The sequence below is a fragment of the Schistocerca cancellata genome, chromosome 6, assembly GCF_023864275.1.
Source record: "Schistocerca cancellata isolate TAMUIC-IGC-003103 chromosome 6, iqSchCanc2.1, whole genome shotgun sequence".
Lineage (NCBI taxonomy): Eukaryota > Metazoa > Arthropoda > Insecta > Orthoptera > Acrididae > Schistocerca > Schistocerca cancellata.
This window is the reverse complement of record NC_064631.1, coordinates 63,341,915-63,368,552: the sequence shown is the minus strand read 5'-3', so window position 1 is coordinate 63,368,552 and position 26,638 is coordinate 63,341,915. Positions and strand designations below refer to the sequence as shown.

The 26,638-nt window shown below is 45.0% G+C and overlaps 1 protein-coding gene and 1 pseudogene across 5 annotated transcripts in view; both read right to left on the bottom strand.

The window, feature by feature from the left end:
• Window positions 1-2,499: 2,499 nt before the first annotated feature.
• Window positions 2,500-26,638, bottom strand: part of LOC126190736 (UDP-glycosyltransferase UGT5-like) — a 113,970-nt gene continuing 89,831 nt past the window's right edge. For all 5 annotated transcript variants that reach the window (XM_049931230.1, XM_049931229.1, XM_049931226.1 and 2 more), the window contains one exon: window positions 2,500-3,235. In XM_049931230.1, the coding sequence (XP_049787187.1) occupies window positions 2,947-3,235 (289 nt within the window). In that variant the 3' untranslated portion in view covers window positions 2,500-2,946. The remainder of the gene's footprint in view (window positions 3,236-26,638) is intronic.
• LOC126089778 (5S ribosomal RNA) lies at window positions 24,307-24,423 on the bottom strand (annotated as a pseudogene).

Sequence of the window (26,638 nt, the reverse complement as noted above, 5' to 3'; positions counted from 1 at the left end):
AGAAGCGACTCTCATCGCTGAAGACGACACGTCTCCATTCGTCCCTCCATTCACGCCTGTCGCGACACCACTGGAGGCGCGCTGCACGATGTTGGGGCGTGAGCGGAAGACGGCCTAACGGTGTGCGGGACCGTAGCCCAGCTTCATGGAGACGGTTGCGAATGGTCCTCGCCGATACCCCAGGAGCAACAGTGTCCCTAATTTGCTGGGAAGTGGCGGTGCGGTCCCCTACGGCACTGCGTAGGATCCTACGGTCTTGGCGTGCATCCGTGCGTCGCTGCGGTGCGGTCCCAGGTCGACGGGCACGTGCACTTTCCGCCGACCACTGGCGACAACATCGATGTACTGTGGAGACCTCACGCCCCACGTGTTGAGCAATTCGGCGGTACGTCCACCCGGCCTCCCGCATGCCCACTATACGCCCTCGCTCAAAGTCCGTCAACTGCACATACGGTTCACGTCCACGCTGTCGCGGCATGCTACCAGTGTTAAAGACTGCGATGGAGCTCCGTATGCCACGGCAAACTGGCTGACACTGACGGCGGCGGTGCACAAATGCTGCGCAGCTAGCGCCATTCGACGGCCAACACCGCGGTTCCTGGTGTGTCCGCTGTGCCGTGCGTGTGATCATTGCTTGTACAGCCCTCTCGCAGTGTCCGGAGCAAGTATGGTGGGTCTGACACACTGGTGTCAATGGGTTCTTTTTTTGCTTGTACAGCCCTCTCGCAGTGTCCGGAGCAAGTATGGTGGGTCTGACACACTGGTGTCAATGGGTTCTTTTTTCCATTTCCAGGAGTGTATAACGAAACGCACTAATCTTATTTGGATCTTACAGAGCGGCGCACGACATGTGTTACCAATTGTTTCTTTCACAATTTACGACGCACATTAGATATCCCGCTGGGATCTCTACAACAGTACCAGCAGAGCTTGGAAAATCAAATGAGTTACGAAATGACGTGGAATTCACGATACTGCCGCTAGGAGACTAGTAAGTAGCAATGGCTGACAATGGAAGACTGACGACACAGCAACGATCGGCAATTGTGTTACTTCTTCATGAAACGGAAAGCCTTGTTGTGACTCAGAGGCGTTTTCGACAACAGTTTAACACACGATGGGTCACTTGCAAGAAGACCATCCACAGATTGTACGATAAATTTGTACAGGAAGGAACAGTATTGGAAGCGAAGCGGCCTCCGCCTAAGCCTGTTGGTTCACCGGAGAATATTAAAGCGGTACGAGTTGCTGTACAGAGAAGTCCCGGGAAATCGTGTAGAAAGGCAGCAGTGCAACTGGGAATATCAAGACGCTTCGTTCAACGCATTCTTAAAAGTGACCTCCATATCTACCCATACAAGATGACCTGTGCACAGAAGCTCCCTGAAGAACGCAAGCAGCAGAGACTACTGTTTGCTCAGTGGGAGGAGGATAGGGAAGAAACTCTCAACAACGTTTGATTTTCAGACGAGGCGCATTTTCATTTAGACGGTGTGGTTAACAAACAAAATGTACGCTTTTGGGCCACTGAAAATCCGCAAGTGCTACATGAACGACAACATTATGCTCCGAGGATTACAGCGTGGGCAGCAATTTCCAGTCACGGACTTATTGGACCCTTTTTCTTTGAAGAAACTGTGAACAGCGAGCGTTATTTGAGCATGCTTCGCAATAGCTTCATTCCACACCTTCTTGCTACTGCCTTGCCCTTCAACACGCAGTGGTTCATGCATGATGGAGCAAGGCCACATACAGCAAACATTGTCTTGGAATTTTTACACTAGCATTTCGACATGCGGATCATTCCACTCAGGTTTCCAGGTCGCTTCAATGACGGACAAAATTGGCCCCCCCAATAGTCCAGACCTCAACCCATGTGACTTTTTTCTTTGGGGGTACCTAAAGAAAAAAATTCCCGAAGCGTCCACGTGATTTAATGGAGGTCAGAAGACTTACTCTTCAAGCTTGCAGTGAAATTATGGAAGACATGTGCCGTAGAGTAATCACTAACTTCAGTGTTCGTTTGAAGGAAGTTAGGAAACGAAATGATGGACATATTGAGCATATGCTGAGTTAGAACAAATCTCCATGGACGGCTCTTCATTGTAGTATTTATTCCTTTCAGATTATATTGACAATAAAGTTTATATTCAAAATCAAAATGGTAACACATTTTGTGCGCCACCCTGTATATACTTCTTCTACAAGGTCTGTCTGGTACGGCTCCCAGATTGACAATCAGTATTCATGGATTGGCCGAATGGGAGTTTTGTAAGCCACCTCCTTTGTGAGTGCACTACACTTCCTGACAACTCTTCCAATGAATCTCGATCTGGCATCTGCCTTGCCTGAGAGTGTTTTTATGTCATCGTTCCACTTCAAGTTGCTTCTTAAGCAAATTCCCAGATATTTAGTGGATGTATAATTATTCAAGAATAATCCATCTGTGTATGTTTGATACTATCGAGATAACCGTCAGTCATTGTGTCTATAGGCAGGAAATCTAAGTTGAACACTTGTGTAAACAAACATATGTTCCGCCATGCAGTGGTCAAGCATCTGCTATCATAGGATCACAGAACGAAGGTCTTTTATTCTAGCACAAATGAAACATGCTAACATCATAAATGTCCCTTATTTGCAAAAGAGAGAGAGAGAGAGAGAGAGAGAGAGAGAGAGAGAGAGAGACTTATAAATTCCTTCTGGAACGTATATAGTGTAGGTTGAATGTGTGAAGCAGCGAAAATTCCACTGATAATGACTGCAACAATTGATGAAAACACTTTTTTAATGGAGTCTGTCGAACTCCTCCAAAATGCCATAAAAATACTAGCAAATATATATAGTACTTATGTTCTCTGTAAACCCACTATATGTTGTTATTTGCAGATAACAGACCAACTTGGCTCTTTCGACTGGTTACAACTTGCACAGCCCCTCGCCAACTCATTTGGTCTTCTTTTTGTTAGCTGGGACCCTCCTCGGCGTGCAGCACCTCAGCAGCGCCCGTACACCAAAGAAGAGCAGCGCCACAGAGAAGACGACCGCCGCCACTACGAAGGCAGCGACGTCTAGCAGCAGGTACTGGTACCAGACCAGGTCCAGCGCCGCAGACCTCAGGTGCGGCGCCCCTCGGTGCCTGATGACGTACTCAACCCAGTAGATCGCCTCCTCCATCGGAGGTCGTGGTCGGTCCCGGAACAGCTGGGACACTTGTTTGGCGCGCTCACGATACCTAAGAAGAAAACATCCATACTGTGTTTGTTTTCCATCGCTATCGTAAGCCACGTATCACCGCCACTTCAGAAATCAGTTCTAAAAGCAGCTTTTGCCAATCACCTGCTGCATTCTTGCCACTATTTTGATAATACAAGTATTTGATCAGTAGATGCTTCCTCTGTTACGAGCAGAAGGACATACAAAGGTGTGAGACATGTGCCTCCAAAAGAGTCACTAAAAGTAAATACGACCAGTCTCATATTTAAGTGGAAGCGATTTATTTAGCAAAGCACAGTTCGTCTTCTACGGTACTTGCAAACTTCAAATAATAATATATTTACATCTGGCGTTTTTCGTGATCTCTCGAGGTCGCTTGATTATGTACATCACGTTAATCTGTCAAAAACCTTAGGTTTTATGGAGCCGATAGCCTTACAAACAACAGGTTTAAATAGTAATTAATGAAAGAAATGTAAAACGTTCTTCTGGATTATTCAAATAATGTTGGAAGCTGAGAAAAGTTTAGTGATGGGAATAAATCACAAAATAAGGCCCATAAGACGCAATTTTGCATCTACTCCTATTCCCTGTATATTGAATGACCTCCTACTTAATATTCATGACGCAGAAAATATATATAAAATTTTTCTTTTCAATGAAAATTCGAAACAAAACATGTGCTAACTGAAATGATACCACTTTGATGCATCCGAATACCTTCAAAGTAACCACCAAAGGATGTGGTCCATTGGGCCAGCTGGGATGAGCATCATTCAAATCTCCACTGCGTATTCTCATTAAGGTTTCTGTAAACCTCTTATATATAGTGAAGGTACAGTTAAAGTATAAGACACTATCTAACTTGTTGATGATTATGGGCGAACATCACATTTTATACTTGGTGCCTTACTATTACTTGTTCTGTTATGAGTACTTTCTTCCTAACAAATGAGTTGGAGCTTGTACCAGGCTTCGTCTCAGTATTCTGTAGAACCAGATCCTCCAAATCTGGTGTATGCACGGTCCATCGGCTCCCTACACGTTCGTCTGTCTGACAGGACCCATGATAACACAGAGGCCTAAAAATGTTGTATGAAGTAGCTGTGGGGGTACTTGTTTTGGTATAGTCGTGCTGCCTCTCGACCGTTTCCATCTACTCGGCAGTACGCGAACACCTTCTCGGCTTGTTCCTGATACGAGTACCGGACCATTCTGCTGCTTGCAGTATGTTGAGTCAATCGCTCAGCCTGCAACACACAAGAAACACATGGCACGTGATCTAAGGAACTGTCATTCGTCAGCATCACCTGTCGAGGGAACGATGCATTTACGGACGGGTGTTCATAGGACATTTTTCCCTACACTTCCAGCCAGGAATCCGTCATTGCAGTTTGTCGGTTTTATTAATATTCACCGTTTATAAGCACGGAACGATTTTCACTTTTGGAACGCAATACAGCGGCGATTCTGCATGACACGATCTCGACAAGTCCACAGTAGATTTCTGGAGCTGTGTGGCACCAGACAATTACGTACATGAGCCGTGCGTGGCTCGTGTTCGTGCCGTATCTCATTTGACATCCTGTTTTTCACTGTACTACCACCTCGTTATGTTAATTTCAATTACTGGTGTCACTGAGTTGCCGCCTTGCCTGCCCGTGAGCGGCTGCAGCGGCGCTTATCGATATACGCCCTGGCATATTATCTTTGCTGACTGCTATTACTTCCCGGTTGTCGAGTGTTGGGAGTGAGTTGGGATCTGCCAGTGAGTTGGGAGGCGCTAGCAGTGCAGTTCGGGCATGGCAGTGTTTGACTTGGGGCGCTGCTGCAGTGAGGTCCGGACAGCCATGACTCGCCCGACCGTTGCCGACACATGTCAGTTGAGTGCGGACCACCTTGGTTGGTCGTCGGTTGGTCATCTCGTCTGACGACGTGCATGTTGGCCGGCTATCGCTTACGAGTTGGCTGCCTGTGCCGACTCGTGATTCGTCCTTGTTATCGCACAGTCGCTGCCATTAGTATTGTCTAGCCCTTCGTGCAAGTGTTCGTGAAACTGCGTGTAGCTTGTGATGTCGACTGCTCAGTTATTTTAGTGCTGTCTCCGGGCTGTTGTGTGGCAGTCGGTCGGTTGGTGTGGATCAACCAGGAAATCTCCGTGCGGCGCAGTGGGCCGGGCTCGCTGGCAGTCTCTACACAGTGTCGGAGAGTGTGGGAGCTGTTCCGATTGCTACTACGTTCGTGGCTCACCGACCCAGGACATCAAAGTTGGGTGGTGATTTAATTACCGAAGCCAGCCTGTTCACATTGTGGCGTTGGTTTTCATGGTTGGCTGTTGGGGGTATTCCCGTGAGCAACAGTGAGTGTTCGAGTTGGCAAGAGTTTGGCCACCATCCGGTGGAGTTTAACTGTATTTTGATTATTTGAAGTCCAAGTGCACCAGCGGAATTTTCCGCCTTGTGGCCGTTAGCGTTTTGGTTACCTGCCCTGGCCGCTGACGTAAAATTCAGGTAGTGTCCTTTCCTCACCGTGTTGTCGCGGTCCAACACGTGTGTGTAGTTTTGACAACTTATGCATACTTGGTTGTGGGCGGCTACGCCTTTTACGTTTTGGCTTTGGAGTTTCTTATGTACTGGTCAGGTGGAAAGCAAGTCGTCTTGTCGGTGGGTCCGTTGTCTGCCTCTTGGCAGGGTTGCCGGCAGATCGGATATAGTTGGGCCGACTACTTGTTTCCCTTAAGCGAACGTTAATATTTCAAGTCCAGACCGATCCCCGGAAACTTCTGAGCGCCACTGGCTGTACTACCTATTCTTATTGGTGTTTCTTTGTGTATTTTAATGGCTCACAGCCGATGGTTTGAATTTGTATGATTTTAGTTGGGTTTTAAATAATAGGCCTTCTGCCTTTTGAATTGTGTGTTTCAATCAGGGGCTTTCGGCCGTCTTAAAATTAAAATTCCTTACTTGTTAAGTCATAGATTGCTTGGGCCTTCAGCCTCATTTTAAATGTTATTTAAGGATAAAACCTTGCGCTTTCTACCTTTTGAAAATTTATTGTAGTTGTGTGTTAAATCATGGGCTATCAGCAGTTTTAAAATTTAAAGAGGTTGTGCCCTTGAGCCATATGATTGTGTGACATATTCAGTCGATAGTTAAGCTCGGAAATTTGTGCTGTAATGTTTGGGCTACTAAATAAAGTTCGAGTGTAGCTGGCACCCATCATTTTTGGCTCCTTTCCACAATTCCAACTACCTGTTCAGTCCTGTGGATTTAACCAGGCGTTTCACTGGGATTGCCGCATACCGGCTAGCCAGAAACTATAAGCACCAGACCAAAGACAGTACAAGGTGCGAATATCGATACACACCGCTGCTGTCACAGGTAGAAAGAGGAAGAACCACGGCATAACCGCAATAACCGCGGGAAACCAAACGCAGAGTAACAGTCAAGGTTTAAACCAACGCATAAGCCGGGGCCAGCACGGCTCAGTTAAGATCCCGTAAATTATGGCCCGGTGGTTTATTGACGCTGAGATGGCACCCGATAGCATTCCATATGTCTATCATCGGGTTTAGGTCAAGCGAATCTGGTGGCCAAAACATCAAAGTTAATTCACTGTCATGCTCCTAAAACCATTCTAGCATGAGTCTGACGTCCGCAGTAATGTTCACGTAGTCCACGGCTGTTATGGAGCACTCGGTTACCACCTCAGGTGGCACTGAAGCCCAGGTGCCAAGATGCGCACGTGAATGTCTCCCACAGCGTAATACTGTATCCCACTGCTTCCCCGATCTGCGTCCACAGCTGGGTGCATCCACACACAACAGCCGACCGGGTCTACCAAGAAATGTTGAAATTTAATAAAGGTCCAAACAAGACGGTTACGTGCTTACTGCAGCCATTGCTGCGGTGCCGTCGGGTCAACAAGGGAACAGTTAAGGCTCGTTGCACCAGCGCTGCATTCTGCTATCAGATCTGCCACAGTTCGGCGTCTACTCCACGTTCTGTGACGAGGCGTGGACGTCCAACACCATCTCACCTGTCCATAGTTTCATCCTTTTTCAACCAGATTCCGTAAATGCTCGCGATAGTAGCACTCAAACAGCCGAGTGGCTTCGCCGTGTCCGAGATGTAAGCGGCCAGGTGTCGGGTAGCAAGAATCTACCCTCTGTCAGAATCGTCTATGTCTTGGACCTCTCCATTTGCGGCCCATATCGTCGCCTGAGTGACTCTCCAGTCGTCTCCGCTTCGCTTGTACACGGTGATTCAGCTGACCCTACCGACGCCGTTTTATGCAACCCGCAGTGTTATATCTGGCCCTCATAAGCCACGCGAGAGGTTTTCAAATTCTCTCGCTCGAACCGTGCAAACTGTTGGTCATACAGAAAAACCGAACAGGACCCCTTCGTTGGAAGTGTATTGTACTTAAATTTTGACCCGTAGTACGTTTTCGCTGGAGGCTACGGTTCTTGAGTTATTCAACAAAAAAGTACAAAAGCGACCTTCAGCCGCACATCCACCTCCACACTCATACCTCACCAGTCAGGATTTCTGGTGTGTTGTTCTTTGCTACCAAAGTACAAAACAATGCGAGTACAGGAACTATTCCCGATATTCGCCACCAGCGTAGTAAGCTGTTTCGTTAACGTTACTAATTTAAACGCGCCCATGAGTCTAACGAAGGGGAAAAGAGTTTTGTAAACTTTACTCTGAAATTAATTACGTTGACAATTCGATCCAAATTTAGCCCTCACAAGCAGAGTAGTTTCGTAGTCATAAGGCCTGACGAATAGAACTGTGAAATTGTTTATTTTATACTGTTAAAATTCACAAAATTGTTAGATAAAATTTACACAGACGTCAGTTTTACAATTTGTAGGTGCTCGACTAAGCGGATGGAATATATTTTTATCTACTTATAAATATTTATAAATGAAGACCAAAAATGGTCGAATGCGGCAAATAATTGGTGCAGTCGCAAATTTTTGTACGTACAGTGGTATGAAGGAGAGCAATGAACAACATACCAGAAGTCCTGAACGATAGGAGCTGAGCGTGGAAATGGTGGTGTGTTTGTACCTTTTTCTTGACTAACTCGAAAATTACGGCCTCTTGCAAAAACGTATCCCAGTACAAAATATAACTGCGGAATGGAAATGAATAATAGGCTAAGTGCCAAAAGACTGGTTCCGTGTTATTCAGTATTTTTTTGTGGTTTTATAAAAATATTTTAGTGAAAAAACCTTAACAATATTTTTTTGTTTATTTTCTACAGTGAGAGTCACACAACAATTGCAAATTTGTTAAGTTCCCATCCTTTTATCAATGGAAAAAATATTTTATTCTGAAAAGCGCAGAACGCGGTAAATGTCATCGGGAATAGACAAAACCAGGTAAGTGGCAATGAAAGAAATCGCTAGCATTTGTCAGTTTTGTTAATAATAAACATTTTACAGATACATTTTACAGATACACTATCCTGTGATTAAATTATTTTTAATCCTTATTTTAATATTATAGAGCACAAAGCAATTTTAACTGATTAACTGTTCTAACAATGTTGAACTAGCATTTCGTGCAGACCCTTTTTCTTTTCAGCTGACAAGTTGTTTTCGTTGTGACGGTAAAACATAATTGTTTATTATGTAAACGGCAACCCCTTTGTTGAACATCCTGTAGGTGCTGCAGTCTTCAAGATCGTTACACATTGTTTTCATCTTCACGAAGCCATGTGCAATTCTTTTCACTTGAATCCAACTAGATTAGGAAATATTTATTTTCGTTGTGTTAATATGTGTATCAGCTGTTTTTTTAAAATAAAAAAGTTCCAGGCTGGAGCATTGTAACCACAAATGGAAGGATTGTTAGGTGTTCGAATTCTCCATAAGTTTTACAAAGTTCCTAGGTACTGGACATTCTTCCAGTCTCTTGCGTTTTTCAGCCTGGGCAAAATCTCTGTCACACGCTGCGAACAGTTAACCAGCCTTAGCCTTATCAATGGGCCTGCGCATACAGCTCACGCTATCTTTTTGGCCTTACACGCACTGCTAGAAATGATCGTAGCGCTTAGTCCGCTTTTCAGATAGTTGGCAGCAGCACTTGACGTGACTTCTCGGATCCAACTAAATAAAAAATTTTTTTGGCACTTAGTCTTTATTGATTTCCTCTCTAGAACTACATTAAATTTCACACAAAAATGTCCTGTTCATTTTCACTGTACGGCTGGTAGTTCGCGCGTAGCGAGCGGGAGAATGTGAAAATCTAACGAGTGATTTATGAAGGCCAGATGCAATATCGCGCGTTGCGTAAAACGACAACGGTAGGGGCTACTCAATCACCCTGAGTGTACTTTCGTTAAATCTTCACGTACGTGGAACGCCATCTGCAGCATTCTGTCTCGCGTTGGACAGTGGTCATAGTCATCAGCGTCTATCTAGCAACGGGAAAAGAGGAAGTTGGCCAGATATTAAAGTATGGTGCGACGGACCGACACCCTTAGTGCATCACAGTAACGATGTAAGTAGGCTGTTTATGTTTTCTTATTGGTAACGCCACGTAGCGCTCTGTATGAAAATCACTGGCTGTGCTGTGTGCAGTCTGTAGCTAGTTTGCATTGTTGTCTGCCATTGTAGTGTTGGGCAGCGGCAGCTGGATGTGAACAGCGCGTAGCGTTGCGCAGTTGGAGGTGAGCCGCCAGCAGTGGTGGATGTGGGGAGAGAAATGGCGGAGACTTGAAATTTGTAAGACTGGATGGCATATATATTATGATATATTATGATTATTAAGGTAAATACATTGTTTGTTCTCTATTAAAATCTTTCATTTGCTAACTATGCCTATCAGTAGTTAGTGCCTTCGGTAGTTCGAATCTTTTATTTAGCTGGCAGTAGTGGCGCTCGCTGTATTGCAGTAGTTCGAGTAACGAAGATTTTTGGTGAGGTAAGTGATTTGTGAAAGGTACAGGTTAATGTTAGTCAGGGCCATTCCTTTGTAGGGATTTCTGAAAGTCAGATTGCGTTGCGCTAAAAAATATTGTGTGTCAGTTTAAGCACAGTCTTATATAATAGTTCTAAGGGAAAGTTTCAACGAGAGAGAGAGAGAGAGAGAGAGAGAGAGAGAGAACCCGCTTCGTCACGATTTACTTACTGCCGTGAGAGTTTTCACAGAAACGCTCTACAAACTGCGATGGAAAACACTTCGAGGAAGCCGCTGTGCGGCGCGACGAACTTATTCTCACAACTCCACCAGCAACTCTCCAAAAAGAGTCCAGAAAGACATATTATCGCCTCATTCATGTATACTGCCTATAGACGAAGCCAGTAAAATTACACACCTTTGTTATCGATACCCTACTGCCTTGCGGTCGGTGTGCGTTACGATTCCATAACATGAGTGCGACATAAAATTGCGGAGGAGGCCTGCAGCCACGAAGTAAACTTGAGGAGACTTACGCCACTGCCGAATGACTGCCTAGAATAACTGGTTGCTTGCTGTTCAGAAATTCGTATTTATTGACGAGTTTCAGGAACAGCCCATCATTAGAACAAATGCCAAAGAAAAGTGCAGAGCCGTAAACGCAAGCGTAATTGACGAAAGTCACTAAGAGTGAATTTACAAGCGGTATTAGAAAGAATGCTCAAAAAGCTGACATATCGAAAAGAAATGTCTCCGTACATAGTACGGAGTCACATGCGTCAGCCGACGGCGCAAGTAGTCAACTCATAAACAGATGACATGCAAAAGTTACGTAACAGAAACTACCACCAGGTGGCGGGCATATATAAGAACAGTGGAGCTATTTCTGTCCTCAGAAATAACAACTTGATATTGAAACACAACGGGCAGAACAGGTACAAAGATCTAAATACAAACCTAAAAACATATCATAAAAACAAGAGTACACACAACACTGCATAGCGCATACAAGAAACAACTACTGGCGTTCCAATTTTTTTTTTTCTTTTTTTGAGTAGTCAGTCTTCTGATTGGTCTGATGCGGCCCCCGAGGAATTCCTCTCCTGTGCCAACCTCTTTTACCTCACTAACAACGTATGTCCTCAATTATTTGCTGGATGTATTCCAATCTCTCTCTTTCTCTATAGTTTTTACCGTCTACAGCTCCCTCTAGCACCATGGAAATACAACTTAATGTCTTAAGAGATGTCCTACCACCATGACCCTGTCTTGCTAGTATTTTCAATATATTCCTTTCCTTATCAATCCAGCGGAGAACCTCCTCATTCCTTAACTTATCCGCCCACGTAACTTTCAACATTCTTGTGTAGCACCACATCTAAAATGCTTCGATTCTCTTCTGTTCCGGTTTTCGCTCAGCTCATGTGTCACTACCACACAATAATGTGCTCCAAACGTTCTCAGAAACATGTTTATCAAATTAAGGCCTGTACAAGTTGTCTTAGCCGAGAATGCCCTTTTTCCCAGTGCTCGTCTGCTTTTTGATGCCCTCCATGCTCCATCCGCCACGAGTTACAGCACTGGCCATTAAAATTGCTACACCACGAAGCTAACGTGCTACAGACGGGAAATTTAACAGACAGGAAGAAGATGCTGTGATATGCAAATGATTAGCTTTTCAGAGCATTCACACAAGGCTGGCGCCGGTGGCGACACCTACAACGTGCTGACGTGAGGAAAGTTTCCAACCGATTTCTCATACACAAACAGCAGTTGACAGCCGTTGCCTGGTGAAACGTTGTTGTGATGCCTTGTGTAAGAAGGAGAAATGCGTACCATCACGTTTCCGACTTTGATAAAGGTCGTTTCCGACTTTGATAAAGGTCGGATTGTAGCCTATCGCGATTGCCGTTTATCGTATCGCGACATTGCTGCTCGCGCTGGTCGAGATCCAATGACTGTGGGCAGAATATGGAAACGATGGGTTCAGGAGGGTAACACGGAACGCCGTGCCTCGTATCACTAGCAGTCGAGATGACGGGCATCTTATCCGCATTGCTGTAACGGATTGTGCAGCCATGTCTCGATCCCTGAGTCAACAGATGGGGACAGCAACCATCTGCACGAACAGTTCGACGACATTTGCAGCAGCATGGACTATCAGCTCGGAGACCATGGCTGCGGTTTCCCTTGACGCTGCACCAACGACAGGAGCGCCTGCGATGGTGTACTCAACGACGAACCTGGGTGCACGAATGGCAAAACCTCATTTTTCGGATGAATCCAGGTTCTGTTTACAGCATCATGATGGTCGCATCCGTGTTTGGCGACATCGCAAATTGGAAGCGTGTATTCGTCATCGCCATACTGGCGTATCACCCGGCGTGATGGTATGGGGTGCCATTGGTTACACGTCTCGGTCACCTCTTGTTCGCATTGACGGCACTTTGAACAGTGGACGTTACATTTCAGATGTGTTACGGCCCGTGGCTCTACCCTTCATACGATCCCTGCGAAACCCTACGTTTCAGAACGATAATGCACGACCACATGTTGCAGGTCCTGTACGGGCCTTTCTGGATACAGAAAATGTTCGACAGCTGCCCTGGCCAGCACATTCTCCAGATCTCTCACCAACTGAAAACGTCTGGTCAATGGTGGCCGAGCAACTGGCTCGTCACAATACGCCAGTCACTACTCTTGATGAACTGTGGTATCGTGTTGTAGCTGCATGGGCAGCTGTACCTGAACACGCCATCCAAGCTGTGTTTGACTCAATGCCCAGGCATATCAAGGCCGTTATTACGGCCAGTGGTGGTGGTTCTGGGTACTGATTTCTCAGGGTCTATGCACCCAAATTGCGTGAAAATGTAATCACATGTCAGTTCTAGTATAATATATTTGTCCAATGAATACCCGTTTATCATCTGCATTTCTTCTTGGTGTAGTAATTTTAATGGCCAGTAGTGTATTTTGATACCTAGGAGTAAAATTGAAGTGATATCAGGTGTTCCCCAGGGAAGCGTCCTGGGACCTCTGCTGCTCCTGATCTATATAAATGACCTGGGTGACAATCTGAGCAGTTCTCTTAGGTTATTCGCAGATGATGCTGTAATTTACCGTCTAGTAAGGTCATCCGAAGACCAGTATCAGTTGCAAAGCGATTTAGAAAAGATTGCTGTATGGTGTGGCAGGTGGCAGTTGACGCTAAATAACGAAAAGTGTGAGGTGATGCACATGAGTTCCAAAAGAAATCCGTTGGAATTCGATTACTCGATAAATAGTACAATTCTCAAGGCTGTCAATTCAACTAAGTACGTGGGTGTTAAAATTACGAACAACTTCACTTGGAAAAACCACATAGACAATATTGTGGGGAAGGCGATCCAAAGGTTGCGTTTCATTGGCAGGACACTTAGAAGATGCAAGAAGTCACTAAAGAGACAGCTTACACTACACTCGTTCGTCCTCTGTTAGAGGTGTGGGATCTTTACCAGGTGGGATTGACGGAGTACATCGAAAGAGTGCAAAAAAGGCTAGCTCGTTTTGTATTATCACGTAATAGGGGAGAGTGTGTGGCAGATATGATACGCGAGTTGGGATGGAAGTCATTAAAGCAAAGACGTTTTTCGTCGCAGTGAGATCTATTTACGAAATTTCAGTCACCAACTTTCTCTTCCGAATGCGAAAATATTTTGTTGAGCCCAACCTACATAGGTAGGAATGATCATCAAAATAAAATAAGAGAAATCAGAGCTCGAACAGAAAGGTTTAGGTGTTCGTTTTTCCCGCGCGCTGTTCGGGAGTGGAATGGTAGACAGATAGTATGATTGTGGTTCGATGAACCCTCTGCCAAGCACTTAAATGTGAATTGCAGAGCAATCATGTAGATGTAGGTGTAGAAGAAGCAGAATTCTCTTAACTTCATGTACTTCGTGATCACCAATCCTGATTTTCTTCCATTTATTGTTTCTGCTACTTCTCAATACTTTTGTCGTTCTTTGATTTACTGTTAACCCATATTCTGCACTTATTAGACTGTTATTTCCACTCAGCAGATCCTGTATTCTTCTTCACTTTCACTGAGGAGAACAGTGTCATCAGCGAATCTTATCATTGATATCCTTTCACCTTAAATTTCACCTTAAATTTTAATTTCAATCTTGAAGCTCTCTTTTGTTTCCGTCATTGCTTTTTTTTATGTATAGATTGGACAGTAGGGATGAAAAACCACATCCTAGTCTTACACCCTTTTTAATGCGATCACTTCATACTTGGTCGTCCACTCTTACTACTCCCTCTTAGCTCTTATACATATTGTGTATTATCCTTCTTTCCCTATAGCTTACCCCTATTTTTCTCATAATTTCGAATATCTTGCAGCATTTGAGATTGTCGAATGCTTTTTCGAGATCGACAAATCAAATGAAAGCGTTTTCACTTTTCTGAGATGGTAAAATGACGCTATTTGCGACCACGTAAGTAAATGAACAAGTTGATAATAAAATTAAAATTATACAGAAGTATGAACAGAGACCTAACACGGAACCTAAGTATCTCTTCTTCTACATATGCATAAACTGAAGCCACTTACTCGCGTCTGTCTGCACATGCAGGTTTATCTCAGGAACTGCTGTATGGATTTTGATGTGGTTCTACCCAAATAAATATTTCATACAAACTGACTGAATTCTGTAGAATTCCAGTTAAGTTGTGAAAACGATGTCATCGCCTACCTCAACTCTACAGACCAGCTGTGTCTCAAGAATCCATCTGGCGTCGTGCTCCAGCAGTAGAACGCAGTAGAAAGGTTGTGAGCCCCAATCCTAGCTGGCTCACTTTTTTCACTCTGCCTTTCAAATTAGCATTGACCTCTCACTTGTGAATACAAACATTTCGAATTATGACGAGAACTTCAGACTGCCAACTACTTCTTCCCTCACATAAGCGATCGCAATTGGCACTCTTAAATCACAGCAAACTCCACGAACAAATGGCAGTAAGCTACTTAGCTTTGACGATAACCATTGCGTCATCAAGGTGTGATGTGAGAGAATTTGAAATAATCAAAAATTTTTAACTTATAGTTTCGCTGCAATCGTCGGAAATCAGTTGCACAGCGGAAAAACAAGAAAATCCAAAATATGTGATTTTTTAAATTTATTTTTGCCACAAGTAAAGCGTATTCCGAAAAACTGCGTCAGCAAGTTTAGGAACTTTGCTTGGTGTACATACAGTACATTGCTTCAGCAGAGCAGCATGAGCCGTGGTAAAAAAACTGCTGTTTTGAATAGCGAGCCGCAGCACGTTGTGTTCGCACTCGCTATCCGTTTCTGACGGTGGCGACGCTGTGGTATTCGCAGCTTTGGTGCCTCCCTCTGGTGGGAAAGCGGAAAGGTTGCCTTGTTCACGTGCATTTAAGGGGCGCTATGAGCTCGGTAGAGGGGAGTCGGTCAGTCGAGGCGAGTCTAGTCTGGTCAGTTGGTCAGCCGGCTCAGAGTGGGGCAGTCAGTGTCTGTCTGTCGTCGCAGTGCGAGTATGTCTGTCGTTTGGATCAAACTTTAAGCCAGAAAATGAGAGCCTTGCCACTCCGCCAGTAACAGAATCAGCTAGTGGTCGCCCGGTCGGGGCTGAGTTCCTGCATCTGAGTCTGCGCGTTAGGCCGCCAGTCTGCTCGAGTTGCTCGGGCGGTTGGATTGGTCGGTTGGTTGGTCGCGCACTGAGACACGAGATGACTTGTCCGCCTTGAGCGTCGGCGCATGTGAGGTCCCCACGTGAGTCGAGTGGGCAGCGCCGTATAGAAAGGGGTAGTGGCTTCGCGGTTTACAAGGGAGCAACGGGAGCGGAACCACGACATCGGGCTGGCCGGGGCGAGCTGCGACGCCGTGAGACGGGAGATCGGCGCGCCTTCCTGCGTCCCTTGAAGCGGCTGGCAGCGGACGGTTCGGGAGAGCGTTAGGGATGCTGCGCCAGGTCTTCGCCAGAAATCGCAGTTTATTAGAAGTTTAGTGATTGGAGATATGTTGTTTCACTTACTTGTTAAATTCTACTTGTTTTCTTGGTGAGGTCACCAGCCGCTTTGTTTTGGGGTCGTCCCACCATTCTTCTCCGTTTGCCCACCCGCGGGAAGGCGGTTATTGTGAATTGGGTGGTCCGTTTTTCCCTTGTGGAATTGGGGAGGTTTAGAGCAATCTGCGGTTCGGGTTGCTTAGTAAGCAACCCCCCCCCCCCTCCCCTCTTGTCAATCTGCCATACGTTAATAGCTGCCTCTGTCATGTTTGTCGGATTCGGTGTTAACGAATTTATTGCTTAAAGGACGAATTCTTGAAATATGTTTCTATCTTGCCTATTATCTTGCGAGGTGGTATATGTGTAATGTAGAGCATGTTGTACATTTAATGTAAGTTTGCATTTTATAGGTTTTATTTAAATAGTCATTTTAAGTTTAAGGTTGCCACACTTCCACTGTAAGAGTCCTTAAAAAAATTGCACTTTCGGTCGCAAATAATTTGAGTGTTGTACCATTTCCATTCCTCTTACAGGGTGCATAGTTTACATGTTTTTGTGAGTTGTTAAAATTTTAGTTTAAAGTAGTCTGGTGTGTTGCAGATTTGCACCAGTGTACTCTTTCAGAGGTTGTTGTGAGCGGTCATGACTACGGCCGTGTTGGAAGGGAGCAAGCAAGCTTCTCAGCCCGAAGGCTCTTACTGTTAATATTGTTCTTTTCGCCTCTAAATAAAACTGTAACTTGATATTTCGAGAGTGCTTTTCTGCTTATAATTTTAAATCTGTTTTGAAAAAGCTTTTAGGAATAAATTCACATTTCTTAAAGGTAATTTTCCAACAGTTACTTCCTGCCAACTACTTCCACGCTCACCTAGTGTGATTAAGTGTGTCAATGTTCTTGATGAATCGCCAGTAATTAAACTAAATTTTTAAGAAAAGATTTTGAAAGTAAATTCGCAGTTCACAGCAGATGACTCAACATTCAGCTTTCTGCCTTCCTTGAATCAAACCTAGATGTGAACACGGTTCTTTGCGTGGCCACGGTGGCGAAGTTTGCCATATAAAGTCCACGACACAGATTTGTAGCAATGAGTCCCAACAATCCATCACAGTGTGTGCCCATCTTCACAAGCTAATCGAGGTAAACATGTGCAGCATACGTGTTTTTTTTTATTTTTTTGTTTTAGCTGTGCTACCTCTGACAGCATCTGATACATATTGAATCACTGACATATACACCCATGGTCTGCGTGCAACTCCAAACGCCAATACTGTATGCAATGCCCGAAATTCGTGCTTTAAGACAACTTTCCTTCCGTGCGCTACTTACATCGCCAAAGTTATATATATGAAAGCGATAGTGGTGGTGGTGGTGGTGGTGGTATGATGATGATGATGATGATGATGATGATGATGATGATGATGATGATGATGCCGGACACTGTGGCCGAGCGGTTCTAGGCGCTTCAGTCCGGAACCGCGCTGCTGCTACAGTCGCAGGTTCGAATCCTGCCTCGGGCATGGATGGCCTTAGGTTAATTAGGTGTAAGTAGTTCTAAGTTCTAGAGGACTGATGACCTCAGATGTTAAGTCCCATAGTGCTCAGAGCCATTTGAACCATTCTGATGATGATGATGTTTGGCTTGTGGGGCGCTCAATTGCGCGGTCATCAGCGCCCGTACAAAGTCCCAATTTGAGACCTGAGTTTCTCCTGGCGTATACAACTTTCAAATAATTTTTTTACACAGTCCGTTCTTTATACAGTCCAATATTGCCACTGTCACGAATGATGATGATGATGATGATGATGATGAAATGATCAGGACAACACAAACACCCAGTCCCTGGGATGGGAAAATCCCCAACCCGGCTGGGAATCGAACCAGGGACCTCGTTATCTGGTTATCTGGTGCTAGCCACTAGACCACGAGCTGCCGACATATGAAAGTGATGATATCCAGTAACTGAACGTTGAACGCTAGGCAGCAGCCTGCAAACAAAATTCACTAACCATCCAAGTCGTCTCGCCGTGGACACTTAATGTTACCCACTCAAAGAAGGGTCGGATCGCTAGTGCATAACAAAAATATGAGTGTTACAACAGTGCATAAACCACACAAGGCACAATTAGGGCCGGTAAGGAAAGAGAAGAGAGGAAAACAAGGAAAAGAAGAGGTCGGGGGGGGGGGAGGGGGAGGGCAATTTTCTGAGCGTTCTTTGGAACACCTTTTGTAAATTAACTATTCGCGACTTTCGTGAGTTAAGCTGGTGTCTATGCCTCTGTTTCTTTCTTTGGCAGATGTTGTGATGTTGGGCTGCGCCCGAAACGTGGCAATGAATAAGAGTTTCTGAGCCGCAAGTGACCAACATATTCAGCAGTGGCATAAGTTTCCTCGGCTCCACGCTTACATTTCAAAGATTTACATAAACGTTTCTTTCCAGGAAGCGTCTCCCGAAAATGCTTATCTCCGGCCTGCATAAAGTGGTTCCACGAACAGGAACCAAAGCGCTCCTTGACAAGCTCTGGTATTCCTAAATATTCTAGCCTCTCATCTAGCGCCCCCTTGCCAATCGCTTAATTTGTTTTCTTCCTTCACAAACTATGGCCCCTTTCCACACGTAATATCAGAGTGTATCAGTGTGTCAAGTTTAGGTGATAGTAATGGTTGTGTGTGTGCGGTGTGGTGTCGTGTTCATGTTGTACGATAAGACAAGGGTAAGAGCGAAAAACGATGCCGCGGCACAGCCTACTGCTCTTGAACAGTACGAAGACAGGACCAGCGGGCATAACGCCCGCACCAGACGTACGGCTCACACGCCCTCACTCTATGAGACACTGTGACAACATACTGGGACAAAGTCTTGGCATTCCACCAGCTCTCCTGCCCCACGCCGCACAAATGCCTACGATAAAAGTACTTTCGTCAGCACTCCTCGAAATGGGTACCACTGAGCCGAACGTCAGCACATAATCCCGCACTCATAAACTTGGTTGTCACATCATGAAATCACTTCAGTGGAAAATTCAGTGCTCGGCACGAGTTTTGGGACAACAGAGAAATTCCGTTTAGCTTCTCCGCTAAGTTCTTCGTCGAGGTGTTGAAAAACTCTTTTACTTTCCAAACAGGTTGCGTTTATTGATAACCGTCAGTGGAATGTTGTGTGTTAATTAATACTGTTACTGATGTGACTGCAATAAAAGTACCAGACTTGTCTAACAGCGGTGAAGAGTACGTCCAACGACTGTCCAAAATATACATACAGTTCCGCCAGATCATCAAGTCACTTTCGTCCTCATCCATCCTGCACGATACCCCTGAAGTATTACATCTACATCTACATCTACATCTATACTCCGCGAGCCACCTTACGGTGTGTGGCGGAGGGTACTTATTGTACCACTATCTGATCCCCCCTTCCCTGTTCCATTCACGAATTGTGCGTGGGAAGAACGACTGCTTGTAAGTCTCCGTATTTGCTCTAATTTCTCGGATCTTTTCGTTGTGATCATTACGCGAGATATATGTGGGCGGTAGTAATATGTTGCCCATCTCTTCCCGGAATGTGCTCTCTCGTAATTTCGATAATAAACCTCTCCGTATTGCGTAACGCCTTTCTTGAAGTGTCCGCCACTGGAGCTTGTTCAGCATCTCCGTAACGCTCTCGCGCTGACTAAATGTCCCCATGACGAATCGCGCTGCTTTTCGCTGGATCATGTCTATCTCTTCTATTAATCCAACCTGGTAAGGGTCCCCTACTGATGAGCAATACTCAAGAATCGGACGAACAAGCGTTTTGTAAGCTACTTCTTTCGTCGATGAGTCACATTTTCTTAGAATTCTTCCTATGAATCTCAACCTGGCGCCTGCTTTTCCCACTATTTGTTTTATGTGATCATTCCACTTCAGATCGCTCCGGATAGTAACTCCTAAGTATTTTACGGTCGTTACCGCTTCCAATGATTTACCACCTATGGCATAATCGTACTGGAATGGATTTCTGCCCCTATGTATGCGCATTATATTACATTTATCTACGTTTAGGGAAAGCTGCCAGCTGTCGCACCATGCATTAATCCTCTGCAGGTCTTCCTGGAGTACGTACGAGTCTTCTGATGTTGCTACTTTCTTGTAGACAACCGTGTCATCTGCAAATAGCCTCACGGAGCTACCGATGTTGTCAACTAAGTCATTTATGTATATTGTAAACAATAAAGGTCCTATCACGCTTCCTTGCGGTACTCCCGAAATTACCTATACATCTGCAGATTTTGAACCGTTAAGAATGACATGTTGTGTTCTTTCTTCTAGGAAATCCTGAATCCAATCACAAACCTGGTCCGATATTCCGTAAGCTCGTATTTTTTTCACTAAACGTAAGTGCGGAACCGTATCAAATGCCTTCCTGAAGTCCAGGAATACGGCATCAATCTGCTCGCCAGTGTCTACGGCACTGTGAATTTCTTGGGCAAATAGGGCGAGCTGAGTTTCACATGATCTCTGTTTGCGGAATCCATGTTGGTTATGATGAAGGAGATTTGTATTATCTAAGAACGTCATAATACGAGAACACAAAACATGTTCCATTATTCTACAACAGATTGACGTAAGCGAAATAGGCCTATAATTATTCGCATCTGATTTATGACCCTTCTTGAAAATGGGAACGACCTGCGCTTTCTTCCAGTCGCTAGGTACTTTACGTTCTTCCAGCGATCTACGATAAATTGCTGATAGAAAGGGGGCAAGTTCTTTAGCATAATCACTGTAGAATCTTAAGGGTATCTCGTCTGGTCCGGATGCTTTTCCGCTACTAAGTGATAGCAGTTGTTTTTCAATTCCGATATCGTTTATTTCAATATTTTCCATTTTGGCGTCCGTGCGACGGCTGAAGTCAGGGACCGTGTTACGATTTTCCGCAGTGAAACAGTTTCGGAACACTGAATTCAGTATTTCTGCCTTTCTTCGGTCGTCCTCTGTTTCGGTGCCATCGTGGTCAACGAGTGACTGAATAGGGGATTTAGATCCGCTTACCGATTTTACATATGACCAAAACTTTTTAGGGTTCTTGTTTAGATTGTTTGCCAATGTTTTATATTCGAATTCGTTGAATGCTTCTCTCATTGCTCTCTTTACGCTCTTTTTCGCTTCGTTCAGCTTTTCCTTATCAGCTATGATTCGACTACTCTTAAACCTATGATGAAGCTTTCTTTGTTTCCGTAGTACCTTTCGTACATGATTGTTATACCACGGTGGATCTTTCCCCTCGCTTTGGACCTTAGTCGGTACGAACTTATCTAAGGCGTACTGGACGATGTTTCTGAATTTTTTCCATTTTTGTTCCACATCCTCTTCCTCAGAAATGAACGTTTGATGGTGGTCACTCAGATATTCTGTGATTTGTGCCCTATCACTCTTGTTAAGCAAATATATTTTCCTTCCTTTCTTGGCATTTCTTATTACACTTGTAGTCATTGATGCAACCACTGACTTATGATCACTGATACCCTCTTCTACATTCACGGAGTCGAAAAGTTCCGGTCTATTTGTTGCTATGAGGTCTAAAACGTTAGCTTCACGAGTTGGTTCTCTAACTATCTGCTCGAAGTAATTCTCGGACAAGGCAGTCAGGATAATGTCACAAGAGTCTCTGTCCCTGGCTCCAGTTCTGATTGTGTGACTATCCCATTCTATACCTGGTAGATTGAAGTCTCCCCCTATTACAACAGTATGATCACGAAACTTCTTCACGACGTTCTGCAGGTTCTCTCTGAGGCGCTCAACTACTACGGTTGCTGATGCAGGTGGTCTATAGAAGCATCCGACTATCATATCTGACCCACCTTTGATACTTAGCTTAACCCAGATTATTTCACATTCGCATTCGCTAATAACTTCACTGGATATTATTGAATTCTTTACTGCTATAAATACTCCTCCACCATTGGCGTTTATCCTATCCTTGCGGTATATATTCCATTCTGTGTCTAGGATTTCGTTACTGTTCACTTCCGGTTTTAACCAACTTTCCGTTCCTAATACTATATGCGCACCATTTCCTTCAATAAGAGATACTAATTCAGGAACCTTGCCCTGGATACTCCTGCAGTTTACCAATATTACGTTAACTTTTCCTGTTTTTGGTCTCTGAGGACGGACGTTCTTTATCAACGATGATAATGTCCTCTCTGGTAAGCCGTCAGGTATTTTATCGTTTCGCCCAAGGGGGGGGTCCCTCTAACCTAAAAAACCCCCGTGTGCACGCCACACGTACTCTGCTACCCTAGTAGCTGCTTCCGGTGTGTAGTGCACGCCTGACCTGTCTAGGGGGGCCCTACAGTTCTCCACCCAATAACGGAGGTCGATGAATTTGCAACCATTATAGTCGCAGAGTCGTCTGAGCCTCTGGTTTAGACCCTCCACACGGCTCCAAACCAGAGGACCGCGATCGACTCTGGGCACTATGCTGCAGATATTAAGCTCAGCTTGCACTCCGCGTGCGATGCTGTTTGTCTTCACCAAATCAGCCAGCCGCCGGAAGGAACCAAGGATGGCCTCAGAACCCAAGCGGCAGGCGTCATTCGTTCCGACATGTGCTACTATCTGCAGCCGGTCACACCCAGTGCGTTCAATAGCTGCCGGAAGGGCCTCCTCCACATTACGGACGAGACCCCCCGGCAAGCACACCGAGTGCACACTGGCATTCTTCCCCGACCTACCCGCTATTTTCCTGAGGGGCTCCATAACCCGCCTAACGTTGGAGCTCCCTATAACTAATAGGCCCGCCCTCTGTGACTGTCGGGACCTTGCCGGAGAATCGGCCACTGGCCCAACAGGCGAGGCATCCTGTGGTGGCTCGGAAACGATGTCATCACCACTAGGAAGCACCCCGTACCTGTTGGAAAGGGGTAAGGCAGCTGCCACGCGGCCAGATCCCACCTTCGCCTTTCGGCCAGGCACGCGCGAGCCCACCACTGTCCGCCATTCACCCTGGAGTGATGGCTGACCGGTAAGATGCTCACTGCCGGAAGACGCAGCGACATCAGGGGTTCCATGCGATTCCAAGGCCACCGAAGTAGGCATAGGTCTCACCACAGTTGCCCCAACGCCACTACGAGCCGACGCCTGCGCCTCGAGCTCGATGAGCCTAACAGACAAAGCCTCCACCTGCCCCCGAAGAGTGGCCAATTCTCCTTGCGTCCGCTCACAACAACCACAGTCCCTACACATGACTATGTTTACCCTACCCTATACGGTGACAAATTCCCAAGATAATCTTCTGATGAGCTACTCTGATAATCAAGAAACACTCACTGAAATACGAGACGCGAAAACTACGCTAGGTTTTCCCAGAAAAACTATTTAAAAGCTAAGCGCAGCAAATAAGTACAAAAACGCTTTATACAAACAGTACTCGCTGCTGCTGGTGCTCTCGCTCTGGCTGTCACAAGACCAACATTTCCGTCAAGAAAAACAAAAAGATGTAGAAACAGGACACCTGCACTAAATTAAAAATGGCGAATATGACAGTTCCTATCAAAAAGCTCACAGTTCCTAGTAACTGACAGAAAGACATCGAGTAAAACACAAGGGATATCTGGCGTTATCCAAGAAAGCGGTATAGGCCCCTGCTGTTCCTAATCTATACAAATGATTTATGAGAAAATTTCAACAGCCGCCTTAGAGTTTTTGCAGATTGTGCTGTCATTTACCATCTAGTAAATTGACTAGAAGAACTGCGAAATGATTTAGACGAGATATCTATAGGGTGCGAAAATTGGCAATTGACCTTAAATAATTAAAAATGTCAGGTCATCCACATAAGGACTAACAGGAGCCCGTTAAATGTAGATTATGCAATAAATCACACAAACCAAGTCTGTAAATTCAACTTAATACCTAGGGATTACAATTACAAACAACTACAATTGTAAGGATCACATAGGTAATGTTGTGGGCAAGGCGAAACAAATCACTCCATCTTCAGGCCACAATTGGCCCACCGGGACCACCCGACCGCCGTGTCACCCTCAAGCTATGTGGAAAGGAAGGGCGCGTGGTCAGCACACCGCTCCCCCGGTCGTTACGATGGTTTTATTTGACCGGAGCCGCTACTGTTCGGTCGAGTAGCTCCTCAATAGGCGTCACGGGGCTGAGTACACCCCGAAAAACGGCAACAGCGCATGGCGCCCGGATGGTCACCCATCCAAGTGCCGGCCACGCCCGACAGCGCTTAACTTCGGTGATCCGACGGGAACCAGTGTATCCACTGCTGCAAGGCCGTTGCCCAAGTCGAGGAAAAAGACGGTGTTTTATTGGCGGATACCTAAAAGATGCAACAAATCCGATAAAGAGACTGCCTACACTACGTGTGTCCGTCATCGGTTGGAGTAATGCTGTACGTTATAGGAGCCCTACCAGACAGTATTGACGGAGGACATGGCAAAAGCTCAAACAAGGGCAGCTCGGTTTTTGCTGTAGCGAAACAGGAGAGAGAGTGTCACGGATATGGTATGCGAATCGAGGTGACAATCATTAAAACAAAGACGAAATCTTTTCATGAAATTTCATTCATCAGTTCTTTTCTTCGAACGCAAAAATATCCTGTTGGCGCACACCTGCGCAAGGAGAAACGATCATCGTCATAAAATAAGAGAAATCAGCGCTGGCACGGAACAATATAAGTGTTCGTTTCTCCTGCGCGATGTCCGAGAGTGGAACAGTAGAAAAATGGTGTGGAAGTATTTCGATGAACCCTCTGCCAAGCACTTAAGTGTGAATTGAGGAGTAAATGTAGATTTTAAAAAACCGAAGATACTGCAGTTATCGCATTAGTGCTATGCAGAAATTCCAAGATGGCTGAAATAATTGACGAGCCCTCGGAAAAATGGCTGTAACTTCGGCAGCAACGCATATGGTTCCACAGCCTTGCAAAGATTTCGGGCTCAGACAGGACAGGGAAGGGAATGGCATTAACATAGGGGAATTCCGTTGTTCGGCGTTTATTACTGAAGTTGTCCTATCAGAATACCACAATTAACATAGGTTTTGAGTGAATTAATTTATTTCTGTCTTATAGAGCATCGTGTTCGCGGACGTACTTCCATTATTCGTGTTTCCCTGGACCTGTTTATCGACGAGATGCTACCAGCTGTCCTTATCACTGCGAATTCAGAGCAGCTGCAAGGGCGGCCGATATACTGGTCCACTTTACGTGAAACCAAATAACGCAACACAGCTGTTTGAGAATCCAACAGCTTGGGATATATTATCTCTGCCTTTCCCTTGTATTTCCTTCCCCCTTCGGGCTAGTGATACAATATTGCGAGGCTTAAAAAGAGACATTAATTTCCCCTTGTTAGAATGTCGTTGTTCTCACAAGTTCGCATCGTTAAATAGCGCAGCATTTTCTGCACTTTCTCGACGAAGCCTTGGCAGACACGGTCGTCGTCGTCCTGCGACAAGTGGACTGCGTGTCCGTGTCACGTGACTAACTTGGCACCGGCGCTCAGCCTTGTTTTTTCTGCGATGATAACGAGACGGACACACAGCATCGCGTCACAATCAGACTCGACAGATCACAGGCAGAGCCTTGTTCTCTCGCTGATTTGATGCATTGCACCAGGGCTTAATTTCGGTCTGAACGGCATTACAGCATCTCCTAGGGATTTTTTAAAATCTCGTTGAAACAAGCCGGCACTGCAGATTTAAAACTGCAGTTCGTCAGCGCACCTGACGATGGCGACATGTCTGATCGCCGAAATATTGTGCCCGTTGGACACTATAGACCGGCAGTACACCCGTGGACTGTTCGGGCGAGAAATATGCCGGGAGAAACTGAAGAATCGCAACTGTCTTTTGTTTACGACCGCCAGCAACCTAGAGAGATAGATGTGTAGTGTAACCAAGATGAGTTGAGATTCGTTCCGAAGTTGGGATGGGAAAATTCGACCAGTTAAAAGCGATACCGGTATTTTAGTTCTAAATAACCAGTAGTTTACGGTATTTGTTTGGTCTCAGTTTTAACAGGTATATTTCTCTTTTACTGATAAGCGGGTGTAAAACCGATGTATCAATTTGGCGTAGCAGTGGTGCTCAAATTCTTTGTTTCAGATAAACCTTTATTTAAAAAACAGTTCGGTAGGGAGTTCTGTGGCTTCTGAAATACTGGTATAGACTTTGGATGGAATTGTTTCTGATAGCAGGATTCGACTTACGAATCGCTATATTATAGAACAAGTATTTATGAACAAGCTGGACAATAAATATTCGCCATTGGTTTAAGTCATTATGGAATTTTAAGTATTAACATGTAATTGTTCCTGGTAAATATTGTAGTTTGCCCTCTATCTAAATTTTTCATTTGAATTTCTTCAAAAAATATTTTTGATTTTGTCAGCAAAAAATCAGCTCCACTGGAAATTCTCGTTACAAAGTAGACTAAAAGATGGCTTTTCATTCGAAATACGATAGTTACAGAAAAAGAACGAGAGAAATTTTACA